This window comes from Melopsittacus undulatus, chromosome 1 (assembly GCF_012275295.1).
Source record: "Melopsittacus undulatus isolate bMelUnd1 chromosome 1, bMelUnd1.mat.Z, whole genome shotgun sequence".
Classification (NCBI taxonomy): Eukaryota; Metazoa; Chordata; class Aves; order Psittaciformes; family Psittaculidae; genus Melopsittacus; species Melopsittacus undulatus.
The window spans coordinates 101,530,247-101,550,537 of NC_047527.1; the positions used below are offsets into that span (position 1 = coordinate 101,530,247).

Here is a 20,291-nt window from a genome sequence, read left to right on the forward strand (position 1 = left end):
GATGTGCTGAACAAGAGTCATCACAGGCTGATACTCTAAAATTACAAGGCTGAACTCTTCCTGTAGTAAATATGCAGGCCTAACCTACCCCAGAAAAGAAGACAAGTTATTCAGCTTGGTCAGAGGGCAATACAGAGGCAAAAAGAGTTTAATGTATGTCTTAAAAGGGAGGAAAAGTTATTTAGTACATCAACAAAAACATTCCCAGTGGAGAGATTTAACAGGCTGTCTGAAATGGTTTTGAAAAGCAATTACTAGAAATTCCTGGGGCTTACACTTTTTAATCTACACTGAACAAATCCGGTTGGTAGGGAGATGGACAACAGTGACCCACTGTGCTCTTTCAGTTATTTGCTGCATCTGTGATTATCTGAGATGGGCATAGTCACCGCAAACTGCACTTTTCAAAACTGTGCTTTCTAGGGAGTTTGTTCAGTGGAGGTTCTGGTTTTCTGATTGATGGACCCTTCCTTTCAGCTTGGCTGCCATCTAACATGGATCAGCAAGTTTTCAGAACACTCAGATACCCTTAGCTGTGCACAGCTTAGAACTTAACAGACTGTTTTTTCATTTGCCTATTTATTCCATTCACTCCAGCAGCAGATGAACTTGTCTCAGGATTATAGGCCATTCCATGTGTGGGATCCAGGATGAAGTCATGTATAGTTAGAGAAGGCAGATTTCCATTTTAATGACAACTGGAAATGTAAACCTTGTCAGAAAGTCATCTACATGAGACATGGCGAGACGACTAAAATCCTTTTCAAACATAGCTTAGTTCCAGTTGTCAAGGACAAGATCCATTAGAATACTGCCGGCATGCAGAGTCTGGAGTTATCTTTCACCCCCTAATGACTGGAAGGATGTGGTTAACTTCCTACTGAGAATTACATCCACTTACCTTTGCCCTGTGCTCCAGTCTCTTGTTTGTTTCATGCTTTTAATGAACTTTTACTGACTAAACACAAGCCTGCCACCAGGTCAATCTATACATAATGAGTTACCGCTACCTGGAGGGCTTTACGTTCTTCAACAGTGTCAATAAAATAAAATTTAAAAAAATAAAAAACCAAAACCACTAATCAAATACTCCTATTCACATATTCTATTTGGAAATGCAACATCATTTGCTATTAGAAATGAAATTAAGGTCAAGGTTTCACCTCTCACACTGATATAAAGCACTGAATCTAAGATGTGTTTTAAAATTGTTCCAGAGGATAATAGTGTCCTGTTAATAACAGATCACAGGTTGGTTGAGGTCGGAAGGGAGAGCTGGAGTTCATCTAGTCCAAGCCTCCTGCTGCAACAGGGCCACCTAGAGCCAGTTGCCCAGGACTCTGTCCAGATGGTTTTTAAATATCTCCAAGGATGGAGACCCCACAGCCTCCCTGAACAACCTGTTCCAGTGCTCAGTCACCTTCATAGTAAAAATGTGTTCTCTGAGGTCCAGATGGAACCTCCTGTGTTTCAGTTTGTGCCTGTGGCCTCTGGTCACTGGGCACCACTGAAAAGAGTGTGGATCCATCCTTTTTGCACTTTCCCTTCAGGTATTTATATACATTAATAAGATTACCTCCTAAACTTTTTGTTCTATATGCTGAACGTTTCCAGCTTTCTTAGCCTTTCCCCATATGTGAGGTGATTTAGTCCCTTAATCACCATGTGGCCATCTGTCAAAGCTCTTTCCAGTATGTCCATGTGTCTCTTTTACTGGGGATATTGGAACTGGAGACAGTTCTCCAGAGGTGGCCTCATCAGGCCCTCTGGACCTTGCCATTTGGCCAATTTTCAGCTTTCTAGTACAGCTTTTGTACTATTAGTACAGCTTTTGTAGCTGCTCTGTGTTTGTGTGTACTTTTGTTGTCTGGTGTTCTCGGTATCTTAAGTATAATTTTCATGAAAATGCAGTTTTGAAGCAGTCAGTTACACCGAATACTAAGGCTTACCACAGTCATCTAAATTCAGTGAGTTCTAAGTTGCAGAAAAATCAGTTGGGATGACAAATGTTGACTGCTGCTGCTCCATTTGCTGGTTAGATACAGCACTGAGGTCTTTTTAGATGAGTCTCAGGTCTCTTCTTGTTGTGGAGGAATTAATATTGCATGAGTTTAGATGGCCAAAAGTCATACTACTGTTCTCGGATAAAGGTCCTTGAGCTTATTGGTGAAAAGCTGCTTGTGCCTATGCAAGTTTGCCTAGAGTTCGTGTTGTGATACCAGCATTGGGTGGCAGGGGTGCTGAAGAGGGTTATGGACAAAGCTGTGAACAGAGTTTGGATGTCTCTCCCTTTATAAAACACCAGCAGATGTCCTGAATGTTCTGAGTCCTTCAAAAAGATCCAAAAAAACCTCTGCAAGTTTCTCTCATGTCCTTCCATGTCAGATCAAAATTGTTACCCATTATTATTGGTTTATGGGGTGTTTGGGGATACAATTCTAAATCTGGGTTGATCACAGATTATTTTTTTATTTTTAAATAATTAAAATATTTACTTTTAAATAAAGCTTCTCTTTATTTAAATAATGGATATTCTGAGGTTTCTTTACAATCTTGTTTGCTGACAAGCAGACAGAGCTTTGATATCATGCTCAGTTTTTGGATAAATGCAACACTACTTTTCTTCTCCATTCAAGGAACTTTTGATCTCCACCTTGGAGTTTCTCAATTGTTCTTAAATGATTATACTCCACTAAGAAAAGAATATAGTAGTATGTATATGTGTGTGGGTATATATAAACAAACACATATGAGCAAAACATTGCTATAGTTATTTGATTGTTTCTCTGGCTTTATTCAGAGAAGAGCCATAAGAAAATGGACTGAGCTGGGCACACCTTTCTCAGAGTCTGGAGTTGAGGAGTTTTGGCACCGTTTTGCTACCTACAGTATCCTCACCACACCACTCATTCCTGAGCGCTTACCAGCAGGAGGTCATTTCTGAAAACCCTGTGAAATCTGCAGTGGTATAAGTTCTCTGCTCACTGCAGGGACTCTGAAGGACTGTTTAAGCTAAGAGTGAACAGTGACTTTTAACAAAGACTTTATGAAGTGGGTCGGACCAGTCTTGTTCACTAGGACTTTGCAGCAAGCATTGCTTTTAAAATAGCTTTATACATCGCAAAGTCCCTGTTCCTGCTGTGGGTGGCTAGTTGTAAGGAGCAGGGTTTCCCTGTTCTGTTCCTGACAGTGCTTTGTTAAGAGTTATGCTCAGATCTTTCACCTACCTTTTTGTGATGTGATAGAAAGTTTTTTCAGAAAGGGAGATCCCTTTTTCATAATTTTAGAGCCCATGAGAACTGCAAATGTTGGTACTTCTGTAGTCTTTGTATATGTGCATGTATGTTGTGTATGGAGCTGAAATGTTGGCTGTAGGATTAAGACCTGGCACAGCAGCCACCACTACAAAGCAGGAACAGTAGTGGAAAGCAGTGCAGTACACTGTCTGAGAGGCTCTTAATTGCTGTGTTTGACTCTGGGAATACTGCCATTGCTGTCATTTGCTTTATTGATAGCATATGACTGTGATTAGCATGACTGAATCAGCCCTTAGAGGAAATATGAAAATGCATATGTTATGCTGGCTGGCCTGGAGGGGATGAAATACATTTTCTGGAAGCTAGCAACCTGAGTGACAGTCTGAGCCCTACTGCATATTGCTTTCTATTCAGGGAGCTCCCTATTACCTCTTTGCCTGTCCCCTGAACTGATGGTTAAGCAGAAGCAGGCAAGGGCCATCAATGTTGCTAATAATCTACAACAGAAGAGAATCAACATTTTCAAAGTCAAAGAAGAGGCCATAGACAGAAGCATAGAAGTAAGTATTGGATGATGTGTCAAAATCTATGTATATAATGGCTGTGTGTTGCCTGTGTCATCATGAGTCATCTACTGCTTACTGTTCACTTGCATCAAGATTAAATCTACTGGTACAGTTGTATTGTACAAGTGCAGGTGCACACACAGCACAAATAACCACAAGTTATAACTACCAAAAATCTCTATTTGTGTACTTGTTCTTTAGAATAAAGTCAGTAAGGAAGGAGAAATTATAAGAATAGAAAGTATACTGAATTCTTCAGTATGCCATTTGTCTGAGAAAATAAAAATTGTGACCTTTTTTTCTTATTGTTTATCTGGGAAGAAAAGAAATACTGCTAGTAGCTATTCCTAGCTGTTGTTGCCCTAGAAAGATCATGTAAGTGTTCTTTTCTTCCTGGGAGACCATTGTTTCTACAGTGGAGTTCTCCATCATGACTCTTTCATTTTCTCTCCGTTTTTCATGACAATCATTAATAAAAGCTGAACTTGATCCAGCTTCTTTCTGCACACAGTGCTTTAAAGCAAAGGACAAGAATGCTTCTAACACAAAGCACAGTAAGCCCAGTTTTCATTGGAAAACCAGGTGAGAAAGAATATTCTTCAGCATGTTCAATCACAAAAGAGATCATTGAATTCTCTTAGTGAGATCACCAACTGCTGGTTTCCCTCTTCCTTTACATACTCTGAAGCTGGGGGACATATACCTTCCATTGCTGTCTTTCATAAAACAAATGTCTCTGTCATCATTTTGGCATCTCTCTGCTGCTTTGATCACTGCTACAACTCTGCATGTTCCAGTGACTCAGCCTGTCACTAAGTCCAGTCTGTTATTTCTTCATCTTCTCTGTGTTGCTTTGACAGTAAGTAGGGATGCTATGAAGCAACTGTTCACTGCTATGAAAAAGAATATGGTGATTATTTGAAGTTGCCATTGATTTATCTGGGGTCTTCTGTGCAGAGGTATACAACCACACACGGGAAGTTCAGCACATACCAGATGTGACTTTCCTTCTCAAGAGTAAAATTTTTCACTTTGAGAACAATCAAACAGTGGAATAATCTCCCCAGGGAAGTGGTGGGTTCCCCAACACTGGACACTTTTAAGACTCATCTGGACAGGGTGCAGGGACATCTAGTCTAGGTCATGCTTTACCTAGAAAGGTTGGACCAGATGTCTTGAGGTCCCTTCCAACCTGGTATTCTGTGATTCTGTGACTGTCTCTGAATGCAGCGAGCCTCTGTTCAGTGCATATGTGATTGGCCCAGTGTGCTCAAGAAATGCTAAACTTACTCTATGCCTTGGGATTCATCTGTGTATGAACAAGAGCTTTTCTTGCAGGTGCCTGCAGTGACTCTCATACCTTCTGATATTATCCCTTTCACTAAATCATGATTCTATTATTCTTCTTTAAAGCACTGTGTAAAATATCTGTATTATGTTGAAATAGATATGTGAAAATATATTCAGTATGACCAGAAGCTTGTTTCCAAGTGGCTAGAACTAATGCTGTAAGACATTTGGAAGAAATAAGACCTTTGCTTTAGGTTATAAATTACTTATGATTACTAATGGTTGGAATGAGACATTCCCAGAAGTCAGATCTACTTGCTGCTTTTGTTTCCAAGAAGTGGCTGATACTGGAGGAGACTCTAGACTAGAGAAACTTAGAGTTTAATTTTTATCCTCCTCTTGTTCACATGCTCACCATGTAAGAGATCTGGTGGGACAGCTCATACACCCAGATCACTGTTTCTCAAATAATTGCTTTGATGTGGGTATTGTATAGGATTCCTGAAGCAGAGCTCAGAGGCACATTTTATGGCTCCTGGTATCCTAAGTGGAAAGGTTACATATCAAAATAGAGGTGCAAATGAATGGCATTCATGAAACTCAGTCTTGCTTGTTTGATCATGATCTGTTCTCTGATACTTGTTCTGGGTAATAAACATGAGGCACATCTTTTTCTTAAAAGAAAGCTATAATGAGCAAGGAAGATGTGGTGCAGATGGCAGAGGCACCAGGGCATTGTAAGGTAAAATATGTGGTTTGTGATGGTTCACAGCTCTGCCATGGTCCTGCAAGATCATTTCCAGAAGACATGGATACATGTCATGCTTCCATTTCTGTACTAAATAGAAATAACAATGAAAAGAGCAGAGGAAAAAGTTAGTGTGGATAGGGGGAGCACTCCTAAAATTTACTTTCTTTCTCAACTACAAGAATTCTTTGAAGAGAGCTTTGGTATCAAATGGGTCTTGTTTCCTTAGTTTTGATATTCCCCCTCTCTTTCACCCAACTTCAAGCTATTTTTACTTTCTGTCAATTTCTCATCTAGACAAATCAGAAAAAGAAGAGTGATTTTCCTTTTACATGGATAACTAAGTGTTTGATTCAAATACACCTCTCCCTTTCAGGTGCTGGTGTAGTCCCAGTTGTACATTTTAAGTGTTGGCTATGTTTATGGTCTCCATACCCAAGCTGGAAAGATATGGGGAGGGAAAGGAAGAGCCAGAATGAATAAAACAAGAGTTTCATATAATCACTATCCTGGAAGTGGTATTCAACATATGACTAAGCACCAAAGTTTCCCACTCTGTCTGGAGAGTCAGACATACGCTACAGAGACCAAAATCAGCAACCATTTGGCACAGAGATCTTCAGCACTGGCCAAAAGCAGGGGCCAAATACAAGGGCTTTTAGGGACAGAGCTCAGATCCAACCACCTGAATCCCACTCAGATCTGGTCTCAGAGAAAGAGAGTAAAAGATTCCCTGACATACATTTAGCTTGAAATACTGAATAATAATTAACACAACAGTGAGGGAAGAAATTTAGTCATCTGCTTACCCTTCAGGGCATGGTTGCATGAGAAAAATAGCATGGAAGTGGCAGTTTATACCTGATTTTCCAGTAAGAAAGAGAGGGAAATGTGTGAATTTGTAAACTAGTGACAGAAATGGAAACTGAAGTCCTTAACATCTAGCCTGAGTTCCTGTAGTTGATATGTTACCAGTCATTTTATTTCATTATTTTGGCCTTGTCACTCCAAAAAGAAAGTGTGAAAAAATGCAAATAGACAATAGCAATGTAAAATTCATCAGTCTGTATGGATATGGTATAATCTGGAACATCTAGGTGAACTGTTACTTGTTACTTTCCATTTTCCTTCATGTGTCCCAAGACAAAGCACCTTTTCAAAACTATTTTTACCCTTTTCAAAGGTTGTTGTCAACAGCACTTTAAGAAACATTCAGTATGATGCTTTTATTTGACATCCTATTCTCCTGATGGCTGGTGCTGAACTAGCACTGAATGACCATGGCAAAGGCCCAAGAAGAAGTTGGGTAAAGGGCAGCAAGAACATCAGGAAGAGTTCACTAGGAAGTTGCCTGTATGTGTCCTTTGGGGATCTTTCTGAATTTCCTGTTTTATTTTAATTCTCTTGTTTCTAAGATACAATTCAAAATAAGCATGGAACTAACCCTATTGCTAGGGACTAGATGTACTTTTGATGAGTGCAGGAAGGTAGTTTGTACAGCAATGCTGCATAGTTTTCTCTCTGAGTTCCTTGGGATAAAGAGGAGTGCTTGTGAAAAACTGAATTCCCCTCCTCACCCGCAAGTATTTCTACATGCCACTCCCAGAGTTCCTCAGGGTGACATTGCAATTGGACATGAAATCCCTCTGCTTCAGTATGGTAGTTTGTAAAGTAACTTATATTGTGGGAGAACTGGCACACTGGAAGAACATTGGAAGAGATTTGCAGACAATGGGTGAACACATCCTAACCTAGGTGTAGCAGTTCCTGAAATCTTTCCAGAGACATTGTTGTGTGGCCTTCCCCACCTGCCTGCCCAGGGCTGGGCAGTGTGGTTATCTTGCTCCTTCAGGTTCTCCAGAGTTTTACCCATAATGTTGTTGCATAGGAAGACTAGAAAATCAGTATTTTCAGGAGAGCTTCTTCTAGTTACAGTTTATAAATGAGAAGGGAGTAGAACAGTAAGTTTACCATACACATACCATTCACCTACATGGAGCACTAAAGACCTAAATATTTCTGCTCATTTTTAATACAAAATTTAACTACTTTTTTAAAAAACTATCACATTGAGCTTTCTCTTGCAAAATTATTCTCACAGCTTTGCTGTCTTCTGAACCCATATGCTGTAAGAAAACATTATCAGTAAGTATCTTAAATACTTGTTGTCTCTAGATGTGTTTGCATCTTTTATTTCTGCTCTCCTCAGCAGGCTATTCTAATCCTCACAGAGGTGGGATAAGTTGATTTGCCTCATGAATAATCTGTTCTGTTAACATTTTCTTAAATCTATGAAATTGCTAGGCTGTTTAAAGATCAGCACAGAGTGTTCATCTCTCTTTTATTTTGTCTGTACCAGGAAATGCCTACAGAGAATGCTTGGGCAATGGGACATGGGCTTCCAAGATAAACTACTCTCAGTGTGAGCCTATTCTGGATGACAAGGTCTGTATTTTTCTCTTCATTCTTCTTAATGACATTTCACGGCATACATGAATGCAAAGCTAAGTTTAAGGTTAACCTACTAATTTGGGATTTCTGAGGCTGATTCCATTTCTATCTGTGCAAAAAAATCCTCCCTGTGAATTCAGGCAAAACACTTATCCTCTTTCCATATCCCCTACTCACATGGTTTTTTAAAAATGGTGCTTTATTGCACTCTATACCTGATGATGTGTGCTTATGCAGATACCTCCTGTCTTTGTTCAAAGCCTACAGCTGCTACAGTAAATGTTAGTAATAATAAGACCAAAAGCTTCTTTGGCACTGAAAAATAAGTTTTCACGAGCTGATTCCACCCTGTACCAGTTCTGAGGTCTCAACAACAACTGGCCTCTCCAGATCTCAATAACATTTTTCCTTCAGCAAATATTTAACAGCACAGCAACAGAAAAATACATAAAAACAAACAGGCTCAGGTCCTAGATGTCTGTGAAAAGATTGAGCTAGTCTTGCATTATGTAGGAGTTTACAGAATGGAATTAGCATATAGGGTTAAGCTCCTTCAGAAAGGCTGCAAGCAATTATGCAAAGTCCCTTTCTTGTCAAATGTCTTAGCTTATCTTGGAGGCATCATGAGCATTAGTCCTCAAACACAGTTTAAACCTTCAAGCCCTCATGTCATGTTCTCTTTCTCCTGTTTTGAGTGCTGTGGTAGGACATAAGCACACATGGGCTCTGTGCTACCTCCCCGCCAAGAGTGACTATTCCCTCTAAGAACCAGGGTGGAGCCCAGCAGCTCAGGCTTGTTTATGTTGTGGGGTTCATTACATTCATTCTATCATTAGAGTTGTACCATGCCAGTTGCAAATGAAGAGGAGGAAGACTTACCTGCTGAATGCTGCTTGCAGAGCTAATCCAGATTTAGTACTTGGGAACTATCTGGACTAGTGCTGTACTCAAAGCAGTAATGATGCACTTTGGCTGTGGCCCAGCATCCATCCTGTAAGATCCATGTTGTTGCTGAATGTGGGCTTTGACAAGTGGATCAAAAAACAGACAACTACACACCAGCTGCTGAGGAGGCCCTATTCATGCCCACTGGCTAGGTAATTTGGTGGTAGGTCACCTCCCACCCTCTATTACTAGAGGCTTCTAGAAAGTAAGAAAAACTGTACCAGTACATGACTGCCATCCAGAGGGGCTGATACATATTCTAGGTCTTATAGCATAGTGGAAAGGCTCCCATGGCAATTTAAGCCGATCTAAGTTGAGCCCAGCCCAGTGCAGCCCCTCCTTACATTTCTTTCCCACTTAGAAACATTTTGATGGGTCATTTTTCAGATGTATCAGTTCCTTAAACTATCTTACTGCATTATGGCAGCAGTGCTGGGGCTAGCATAAGCAAGGGGAGTGAAAATGTGGTTGCGGTTGAGCAAAACAGCAGACAATGGTTGTCAGGCCATCTCTGTCTGAAATGGGTTTGCATTTCTGAAACCACCCTCTTAAAAATGAGCAAGATGGGGTGTGTGTAGCAGCTAGTGCTGATTTAGAGAATAGGGAACAGAGATGGGTGAAAATGTTTCATGTGCTTTAACTGGTATGGGAAGTCTGAGCCTGATGGTAACAGTCTGCTGTAGCAGCTCAGAAAAATGCTACTGCATTTTAATGACAGTCTTTATGTGTTTGTCTGCACGACTCGAACAGTTGCTATCCCTGCACAAGCAAATAGAGATGAGTTTTATTTGAAGAGGCTGGAGAACTGTTGTGACTAGAGGACAGGATTAGTTCCTTTACTCTGTTTTTCTTTTAAAAACTTTGCAGCTATGGTGATAGCTTAAAACTCTTTAAATAGCATGTTCCTTAAGCAGGTAAAAGTACAGATATTCCCCCACCCTTGTTTGCAAAAGCTTAAAATCTAATTTCTTAGATGTCTAAAGATTTGCAACAAGCTTTGCAAATATTAATATTGGTGAATATTTTTTAAATCTCTACATAATGCTCAGTGTTATGGAAGAATACTTGGCTTGCTTTGTGATCAAAAAAAAAAAAAGACAGAAAAAGAAAAATCCTCCTAGATTTCCTAATCTTTCATTTTGATTAAAGGTGAGATGCAAGCACACATGTGGGTCCATTGCTATTTATTGACTGTTCCTAGCAGATGTTAAGCATCAGCCAAGAGGCATGCCCTGTGTTTTGTGTTCATTTTTAGCATAGAAAATAACACTATTTGCAGTTCTTTAGCACTCACAGGCAGAGTGCTAAAGAACTACATGGTTTGATTTCAAATGCAGTGATTGATACCTGGGACAGGAACAGGACTTCTCAAGACCAACCCCATGTCCAGGGCTTCATGGTTTATCACACAGCATTGGTAATGTAGCAAGGGAAATTTCAGTTTTTAGTGGTGGGTCAGTCTTGGGGGACATAAGGTCCTGTAACATGCATTCACTGGGTTACATTAGCACATCATTGCTTTTCTTGTGGTCAAGACCTGTGGCAGTAGCTGATAAAGCTGTGCTCTGGGACTGTTTCGGCCCTAGATTCCCACTTTGGCTAGGAATGTAGTTAGACACTGTAGTTTACAATGCCCCAGTGTGTGTCTCTGCATCTGGCAGGTGTGACACAGGCCTTCTGGAATACCTGTGTCCTTCAGCAGCTGCAGTGATTGGAGGTCAGTCACCAGGACCAACTGAGAAACAGTTTCCTGAATGCACTTCAAAGGGCAATAGGTGCCTCTGTGTGTGTAACTATTTCTAGCCTCTGCTTCACATGTTAATTCAGATCTTGGGTAGATACCCAAATGTAGGTGTCCTAATGCCAGGCTGAATCCCATCCTCTGAACAACCAGTTAGCTCCTTCTCCAAGTACTGGAATCAGGTACAGAAATCATTTTGATCCAACTTGCTGTTTGATTGCATAATGTGTGACAAATAGAAAACTTCTACTCAGCCTACAAGCTCCTGTGTCAAAGGAACCTTTACGGCATCTGGCACAAATCCATGTTCTTTTTACAAGAAGTCTCAGACAGTAACAAATATATCTTAGCCTCCAAAAAGCTATAAATTAGGTTCTTTGGTCTTGTCTATGTGGTCTGTGGCATCTGTATATGAATTTGGTTCTCCTAATGTTCTGAGGTGGTTTCAAGCTGTGTAGCTGAGTTAGCACCATGCTGGGCTTAAGTTAATGTATCCTACTTAGGAGCACAGTCACATTAGCCACAGATAGCCAGCTTCCAGCTGGCAAGGAGCAGGAAATCAGTGAACGCAGAGGAATCCTGGGTGACAAAGATAGTTCCCAACTGCTTCTGAAAATCTTTGGAGAGAGATACGGTGTTTTTAAACTCAGTGGTGAGATCATTCTGACAACAGGAAGAAATCTAATCTAAAGTGGCTGATCTGGAAATGGAATGCAGAGCCTCACAGGAAGGCGTGACCTGTAAACACTGGCAGGACCTGTCAGGAAGTTGTGTTAAAAGGAGGAAGATCCATGTCATCTGGAGAGCTAAGAGTGCTGTCATTATGTGGTTATTAGCTCAAATAACTGGCTGATTAGGTTTGGACAGGTGAACAGTCATGTCCTAGCCAAAGCAAAGGGAAAAAGTCCTCTAGGTAGGATGACTCCATCATTAGCCTGAAATCTGCCTTAGGGAGCCCAGTGTGCTTTAGATTTTCGAAGCTGGTGCAGGTAAAGACATAAAGCTGGGCTTCCTCAGTTTACCTGATAGAAGCTGGCTGGAAGATAACTCTGTGATGTCTGATATAACACGATTGTCATGCCTAAGGTATGGCATGGAGGAGGACTAAAGTGATGTGTCCTGCTGTAGTCCAAGAGTAAGATTATTACTGCTTTTCTATCTGCTTTCTAATGCAATGACCCTCCTCCTAAGCCTGAACAGGATTTAAACCTACGTTTTAGTGAAGTGATACACCTTCCTGAAAGCAAAGGAGTGTTGTGTGACAGTGGAAGGTTGTTACCATTTCAAATGTATTGGTCTTCAAGAGGGTGAGACAAAGTTATGCAAGTAGTTTACATGAACTGAGCTTTGACCACCACATGACTGATTCTGGGCATGTGTTTTTCAGCCCTGAAGGTGTTGTCTCCAGTTCTACCAGAGATGCAGATTGCACGTAGGCTGGTGGAAAGTGATCTTGCCACCCTGACAGCTTAGTTTTTCAGAGGCATTGAGGCAGTTCTTGTTTCTATGGTATTTGAATTTGCCTTCAGGAAACCTTGTTAGTGTCAGCAACACAAAAAAAATGAAAGTTGTGTCTGTTTTTCCTTCAGCATCAGTGTGTCAAAGGGGAGCTTAATAATATTATTTTCCCATTCATTTCCTTGTGTTGTGAACCATACCTTCTTAAAATTTGAGTGAAGTTCAAATAGTAGTTAGGATCCAAAGGAGGGAGCTGAAGGGTCAGATTCAAAGAGCAGGCGCCTTAGCCTGGGAGAAACATTGTCATCCTCCAGAAGACTTCTGGCACTATGCGAGCAATTCTGGATGACACTCTTAGTCATATGGTTTAGTTTTAGTTTTAGTAGTCCTGTGAGAAGCAGGGAATTCGACTCAATGTTCCTTATGTAGGTCCCTTCCAACTTGAGACATTCTATGATTCTATGACCTGGATGGGAAAATAAATAAGTAAAGCAGGTTGCCAGGGCACTAGCTGAACATTACAACATTGTGTTTCATGTAAGCACATCAGGTCAAGCATGTTTACTTCCCCTTTCATGTGTCTGTGACTTAAGGTTTAACAGAACTGAGTGGGGAATTCAGATCTTGTAGGTTTGGTTGTTTTGTTTGGGGTTTTTTGGTTGGTTTTTTTTTTCCTTCAGAAAATAGGCCTGTGCAGGGAAAATTTATTTTAGGAGTTTTTATGATAGGCTTAAAAATACCTTGCGTAGCTGAGTTCCATCCAGAAACAGCACATTACCACATGTGCTGAAGATATAGGCAGGTTTCATCACAGAAATTATTCCAAGGGCGCTTGCTTGCTCTCTGGCAAAGTGCTGGAAGATGCTATCTTCACAGAACAATGGAACAAATTAACTGCAGCTGCTGGTGGTAGTTTCAACCAAATATTCATTCACTGACAAATTCCATTGACTGGAATAAAATGTTAAGGGAAATTATTAGTGGGAAAAAAAAGAAACCAGAATGTTATGTGGTTAGTTTTCAAAGGTCTCATTCTTCTGAAGGAGGACAACATCCCAAAGTGGGGAAAGATCCGTTTAACCTGAAAAGAAACAAATGCTAAAACTAATTATAAAGGAAAAAAAAATATATAATCCTTTTTTCAGGGGGATTTGTTCTTCAAGTAGCAAACCTCTGTCAATTTTTTACCAGCTTCAGTACTTATCTGAATAGTGTTTTTCTACTTCTTCCTATCCATCAGGCAAAGAGAGGAGATGCTTCTCTTTTCTCTGAAGCCAGCAGCAGCCCACCAATAAAGAATGTTCCAGTTACTTCAAGGTCAAATTTTGGTCACATCACTAAATTCACTGATTTAGGTGGGAGCATTTTTGTACTTAATCTTTTGTTTACAGGATCCAGAACCGACCAATAATTTCCAGAGCATCCTAGGGAAATAGATACTGATACATTAAGTTTCACCACATACTTGGGTCGCTGCTAAAACCAAAAGGATCTCTGGTTTGTCAGGCTGTCTCAAAACTGAAAGGACATCACAAGATTATTCCGGCTCTTTCAGTCTGCATTGATTTTGCCCTCAATTTGAAAGATAAGAATCATAGCGTGCAAGGAATGTACTTCAGAGTATGGAAAGCGCTTATTATTTATTCTTACTGACAACTGTTTCATTTTTGTATGAAAACCAAGCCATTTGAGTAGGAGAGTAGCTTAACTTGGTTTATTAAAACCATGCACTTTCCTAAACAAAATAATGTATTATAACTTTTGAAAGTGAGAAGATGTGTCTTTGGTGTCTTTGTTACCCTAAAATTACAAAATTTTAAAATAATGTAATAATAAAAATAAGAAATCCTGAGGAAATCGGATTAAAAAAAGGGGGGGACAGCACCCTTTTTTGCTGAGATTTGTAAGAAAATGTGAACAAATCCCAAACTGAAATGAAACCAAGCCTACACTTCTGTGCCTGGGCAGCATGTTTGGCTTATACGTAGGCATCAGCCCTGGGGCTATTATATCATTTTAAAGTCAAGAAAAGTAATTACTGTTTCCTAAACTGATTAACTGTTCCTTAATATCAGTGCTTAGAGAGTCATGCTGATTTAATCATGTTGTCTCTTTACCTCCAGAGGAAGTATGCGCTCCATTACAAGATTGCTCTCATCATAAACTACCTGGGGCACTGTATATCAGTAGGGGCCCTTATAGTTGCCTTTATGCTTTTCTTGTGCTTGAGGTGAGTAATCTCTTTGCATGTTTCTAACTTGGTTGGGTGTGTGACACTTACCGGGTTACTCAAGCCCTCTGATAACACTGTCCAGGTCATGTATGGTCTTGAAAAATGATCCTGGCTTTCATAATCATGAGCATGTACATGAATTCATTGACTGATGCATTGAATAGGCTGTAGTGGAGGCTTCTGTGCATAGGACATGCCTATTTGTATTCAGTAAGAGAAATGTACATGATTTATTGATGCAGCAAAGAATTCAGGGAGCACACAGTGCTTCGGTAAGGGCAACTGGGATTTGTGTGTGTCAAGTTGCAGGTTTTGGGGGCAAGTTTAATTTTTTTATAAGGCAGTGTGTGATAGCATAAAGTCATTTTGCATTCCCTGACAGATGATGCCCAGATCTAGACCAAAGGAAATGCAATTAAATCTTTCCATTTAGCTTTGGGTTAATTTCAATTTTTTTTCCATGAAAGAACTTGGAAGCTTTCTTAAATAACAAGAGAAACATGTTTGGAGGAGCTTTATTCCCAGCAGTGCTCATGAAATGATGGATGCAAATCAATGGAATTGCACAAGACTTTCCTTCTCTGGTTCACTGGTACAGAAGGGAGTTTGTCAGGTCAAATGGATATGTCAGTGAAAGAAAATCTGTGGAGAAGTTAGGGCTACAGGGAGAAGAGAAATGATGGGAGGGAATGAAACTTAGTGGAAAGTAATACGTAGATGTGCATCAGTCGTCATATGTATTGTAGGTACACATCCCGAGTCATGGAAATGTATTTTAATAGGAGTGGCCTGGTTGGATATTTCTGTGTTATTTGTTGGATTACCTGATTGATATTTCTGTGCTATTTGTGCTGTCTTGTCTAGGAGCTTTCAACTTCAGCTTAGAACCCACTGCACTAAATGCTATGCAGGGATAATCCTTGGGAAAAAAAATCTTGTATGTACTAGCTTGTATAGTAGCAGAGAAGAAACAGGTGGATTATCCACCACCACCCCCGCCACCAGATTACAACGTGGTGATTGACGGTGGCCTAAATGAGAGAATCAAAGCTTTCCTAGAGTGAAGCATCCCTACAAAGTCTATTGCTAAGTCTCCCACATAAGCCTTCTGAACAAGGGGGTCTTTCTTATTAGAAACAGGAATCTTCTTTAACCCCAGCATCCATAAACAGAATAATCTATGCTAATAGGAATGAAAAAAAGTTTAAAATATTCAGTGGGAACATTTATGGTGCATTGCTTTAACCTTCCATTTCAGCCTTTTTACTGTATGTATAATGCTAATTCCCATAGTGGTTGGAGACCTGAATTAATTTACACTGAATAAAAAAATGCAAATTATTCATTGTAACTCCATTCCCTGCTATGTGGCTGAATATTTTATAAAATGTTTGAATAAATAACACAAAAGCAATTAGATATTATGATATAAATGTATCCACCTTCTAACATGGAAGTAGCCTAGTTATCTCTTAAATTGTTCTGATACTTCAACTTTGACTTTAAGATTTAAATTTTGTAATCAGCTTTAGCATTAAAAATGACTGCAGCAGATAAGTACTTCCTTATGCATGCTGTGAATCAAGATAATCCATCTTTTCAAATTCCCACTCTATCATGCAAAAAATGTTTAATGTCCAGCCAGCTCTAACCAGCATGAGCTACTTCAGTGGCTGTACTGTTATATCTGTTTTCAAAAGCTCCAGAGATGCTCTGGTTAAGGCAGTCCAGATTCACGTTGCATTACAGATTTCTACTACATAAATTCTAGGTTACGCACATCTTCATCACACTTACTTCTTCTAAGTGTCTCAAGAACAAATCAGTTTTGATAATTGAGTCCTATTATTTGGGATTTTTTAAACTGTTTTAGTTTGGCTGGAAGAAGGCATCTACTATTTGGGTGAAGTGAGAATCTAGATAATTTCTGGCTAAAAAAATCAGTAGAAGAGCCTGAAGGCTAGACCTGATAGTCCCACATCTTGGCCCAAACTGCTAGTTTCTGTGGTTCAGCTCTATCAGAATCTAGGATTCAAAGATCCAGTTCCTTATCCTTGCTCCACTCCATCGATCTACCTCATTCCATGAGTGCCTGCTGAAGGTGAAGATGGAGGAGACCCCTGGGAAGGCTCAAGTTCTCTGTATTTTCATGGTTCTCACTCATCACCTGCTTGGTTTTCCTTTGCTCTGTCAGTACAGATGGAGTCCCAAAGGCAGTCCTGTCTGAAGGAAGAGACTTGAGCATGCCTGCTGTATTCAAACATAACTGCTGGAAAGGCTGTGGGATCTCTCATACTGGAGTTTTTAAGAGCAGGTTAAATACCTACTTGGCATGGCAAAGAGTGTTGCTTTGGTGATCAGCTAGTGAGATGGGTGTTCCACTTTTACATATAAGCTTCACCATTGCTGTTGCTGCCTCAGTCCAGGTAGCTGCTGTGTTGGTGGGAAGCTTAGATGTCATCTGTGCTGAAGTGGGAAGGGGAAAGTACTGTATGTAGTCCCTGTTCTTTCAAGTCTATCCTGTGTTATCTTGTCCCCAGTTCTTGTCTTCCTCAGTTCCTTATACAGACCTATGTCCTGCATTCACAACCCACCCTCCACACCACTAGAAATGTTCTTACTGTCTTAAACTCTAAGGAACCGTACAACAAAAGATAATTAAGGGTCAGAAATCTCAGATGTAGCAACAAGTAATGAAATCATCTGCCATCTGTACTTGTGTTGCCAGGAGACCCCATCACAACTGGGAAGTGAGAAGAGCTCAGCCAAGGACTTTCTTTTATTGTGAAGACCTATTCCACACCTGTTTTCTTCAGTTCTGTCATATAAACCAATCCTTCTTTCTTGGCAGTGCAATGAAAAATAAGCCAGTAAACATTTTATTTAGCACCTGAATAATAAAAAGTGATGTCAGACTTACAGGAGAGGGCTTGATTTTTGTTGGCACGCTGACTGAACGGCAGTGTGTTATTGAGATAGCTCCTGAAGAGCTAAGTCAAGGATAGTTCCCCAAGATTAAAATGTAGGTGGTCTTAAAAGTGAGAGAGCCATACTACCTTTACAATGCAAAACAAAACAAGCATACAGAAACAAATATGCTGAGAAAGAAAAATGAGAATTTGTGTATAAACCAAATATGCTGTAGAGCTGCGTTGATCTCCAATGCAGGATCTGGAGAGACTTGCTCAGGGCACTTCACATGGCATTGTTAAATGTATCTGCACTACTGTGAATCTCAATCTATATGTTCTCATTAGTAAAGGCTTGAGCCATCCCTCAGGTGCACAGAGGTAATTCCTTCTGGCAGGGCTCTCATTGTCCCACATAATCACATTTTCACACTAGTAAAGCAGAAATTTTCCAGAGGAGGAATCCTCCTATCAGTAATACCAATCAAGCTGAAGGAGGGGAAAAAAAAAACAAACCAGCCAACCAAGGAAAAAGATTCAAAAGCTTCTTTTGTTCTTTTGAATCATATTTTTCCATTACTGTTGCTGATAATGCAGAAATCCAGATTGCTTTGTTCTGTGTTTTCCTTTGTTAGTGTGCTATTATACCAGCCTCTGAGGAGAATAAGAGTCCTCTGTAGAATTCCTGACTTGTGATTAAACAATGTGCTGGCAATAGACAGCAGTGACCTGACTGGATTCAATCAGAAGATGTTTTACTGGGACAGTAGTGACTGAAGAAGTAGTATGGGAAGACAGGTATTTGTTCTGAGGAATATTTAAGTCCCTGCTGAGTTTTGAATCCAATAAGGGATGGTGCTGAAAGAAAGATAGGCTGAAGATTAAAAATAATTTGTCCTTCTGCACAGGTTGCTGGATAAGGACAGCTCATAAAAAAAAAAAAACCAAGCCCGCAAACACTGCATAACATCTTTTGTCACTTGTATGGTGGTAACAAAAGCAAATTCAGGTTTCAAGGGAAATTTTGCTTTCCTGTTAACACCTAAATTTACCTCTTTCTTCCCACCCCGCAGGTCTGAGGCAGTGTCCCCTTTCTTTATTGTGATAACAGCCAGATTTCCTAAATATCAATCATTTTTTCTCCCAAAAGACTGAAACAGTTTTTTCTTGAAACAACATAGGCAATTTAAAAATTTTCCCCCACCCCTCCCCCAGCCTCCCAACCATCTCCAAGTGTTTAGGAGAGGAAGATCTACTTTCCTTCTTCCTCCCCTGTTCCAAACTCCTTTGAACTGCCTCTTGATCTTCGGTCTGGCATGCAGTTGGTGAGACTGTTGCTGTGGGGCCTCTGTTAGTAAGAATGGAAGAGTTTGATTAAATGATTTTGAGAATTCTTTCAGAAGAAATGTAGAGTGTCCATACAGAGCAGGTTTCATAGAGCAAAATGATGTGATACCTGTCAGCACCTAGATACTGAGGATGTGCCAATTGGGTAGGTGATTTGCAACATTAGTACCAGTTTGTCCTTAAAGGTCATGTGGTATCTGGTGTGATTAAAGCAGAGCAGAGTCCAGATCTAAAGCACAGTCCCCCCCATATGTGACTTCCTGTAGTGGAGCAAGAGGAAAACAAGTAAATGCCAGGCCACAGCATCAACTAAATTCATCAGTTCATGTCAGTGCTCCCCTTTTTCCCTTCATTGTCTGACTTTCCACCTAGTCTATTTCATCTACCACTTAGAATAGCAGAGCATTAAGTAATGATTCAGGCACATAGGATTTTTTAAACTTTATCATAAATACCAGTAATTGAAGTACATATTTTTTTGTGGCTGCAATGGCTGCAGGCTTAGACATAGCACTCTGTCCCACCCTGAAATAGTCCATAGTAAAGTTCTCAAGGCAAGGAAGGAATGGAAACAGTGGAGCTCTGTAAAGAAGTACATATGCAAGGAGATGGTTATCTTTGAATACTAAACATCTGAAGTGCCTGAAAGCATGTGAGGTGTCTTATCTCACCAACTCTGATAAAGGACAGAAACACATTTTCTGTTGATAAACCTTAGGCCAATGTCTTTGCTTCCCACTGACTTTACCCTCTTATATCTCAGTACAGAACTTTCAGAGAAGAGCAGAGCCCTCGTGAAGTCCTGAAATTACATCAGTAATAAGTGTGCCCAAAGAGTTATATTCTTAAAATGTGGGAGATCTCATAAGCTTCATCTGAAATAGTGCTACTGTAGCCTAGCAATATGAAATCTGAAAAGGAGTATTAGTGCTACCTATAAATACATCACTGTTGGATAAATATTAGAAACTGAAGAGCTACTTACAGTCAAGGACAATGTCGGTGCAGGAGGAAACGGGTATAAGTAAGTGCTCTACAGATATACTTGTGAGTGGATATTAGTGGATGATTTCCAACCCACAAAGCAGAGGCATCCAGGAGCAATGTAATGGAGGGAAACTTTAACCTGAAGTTAATCTAGAGTTTCAGGAATTTATGAAGGGCTTTGACTCAATTATTTTCTTGACCTGAGTTTTGGAGAATCAGGAGGCCATTTCCTATCCTGTGCTTGAAATATTTTCCTATATAAATTTCTTTTATTGACAAGATTTCAGCCATGAGGCAGTGTTTTTGGAGATGGATGCTCTTGTTTAAATTTGGGTAATAGAACTGTCCTGTGCAAGATC

At 40.1% G+C, this 20,291-nt stretch overlaps 1 protein-coding gene across 2 annotated transcripts in view; it reads left to right on the plus strand.

Annotated features, from left to right (window-relative positions):
- Positions 1 to 20,291, plus strand: part of CRHR2 (corticotropin releasing hormone receptor 2) — a 145,587-nt gene that overhangs the window by 72,565 nt on the left and 52,731 nt on the right. For both annotated transcript variants that reach the window (XM_034068360.1, XM_005150016.3), the window contains 2 exons: positions 8,221 to 8,306; positions 14,580 to 14,686. In XM_034068360.1, coding sequence (XP_033924251.1) covers positions 8,221 to 8,306; positions 14,580 to 14,686 — 193 coding nt within the window. The remainder of the gene's footprint in view (positions 1 to 8,220; positions 8,307 to 14,579; positions 14,687 to 20,291) is intronic.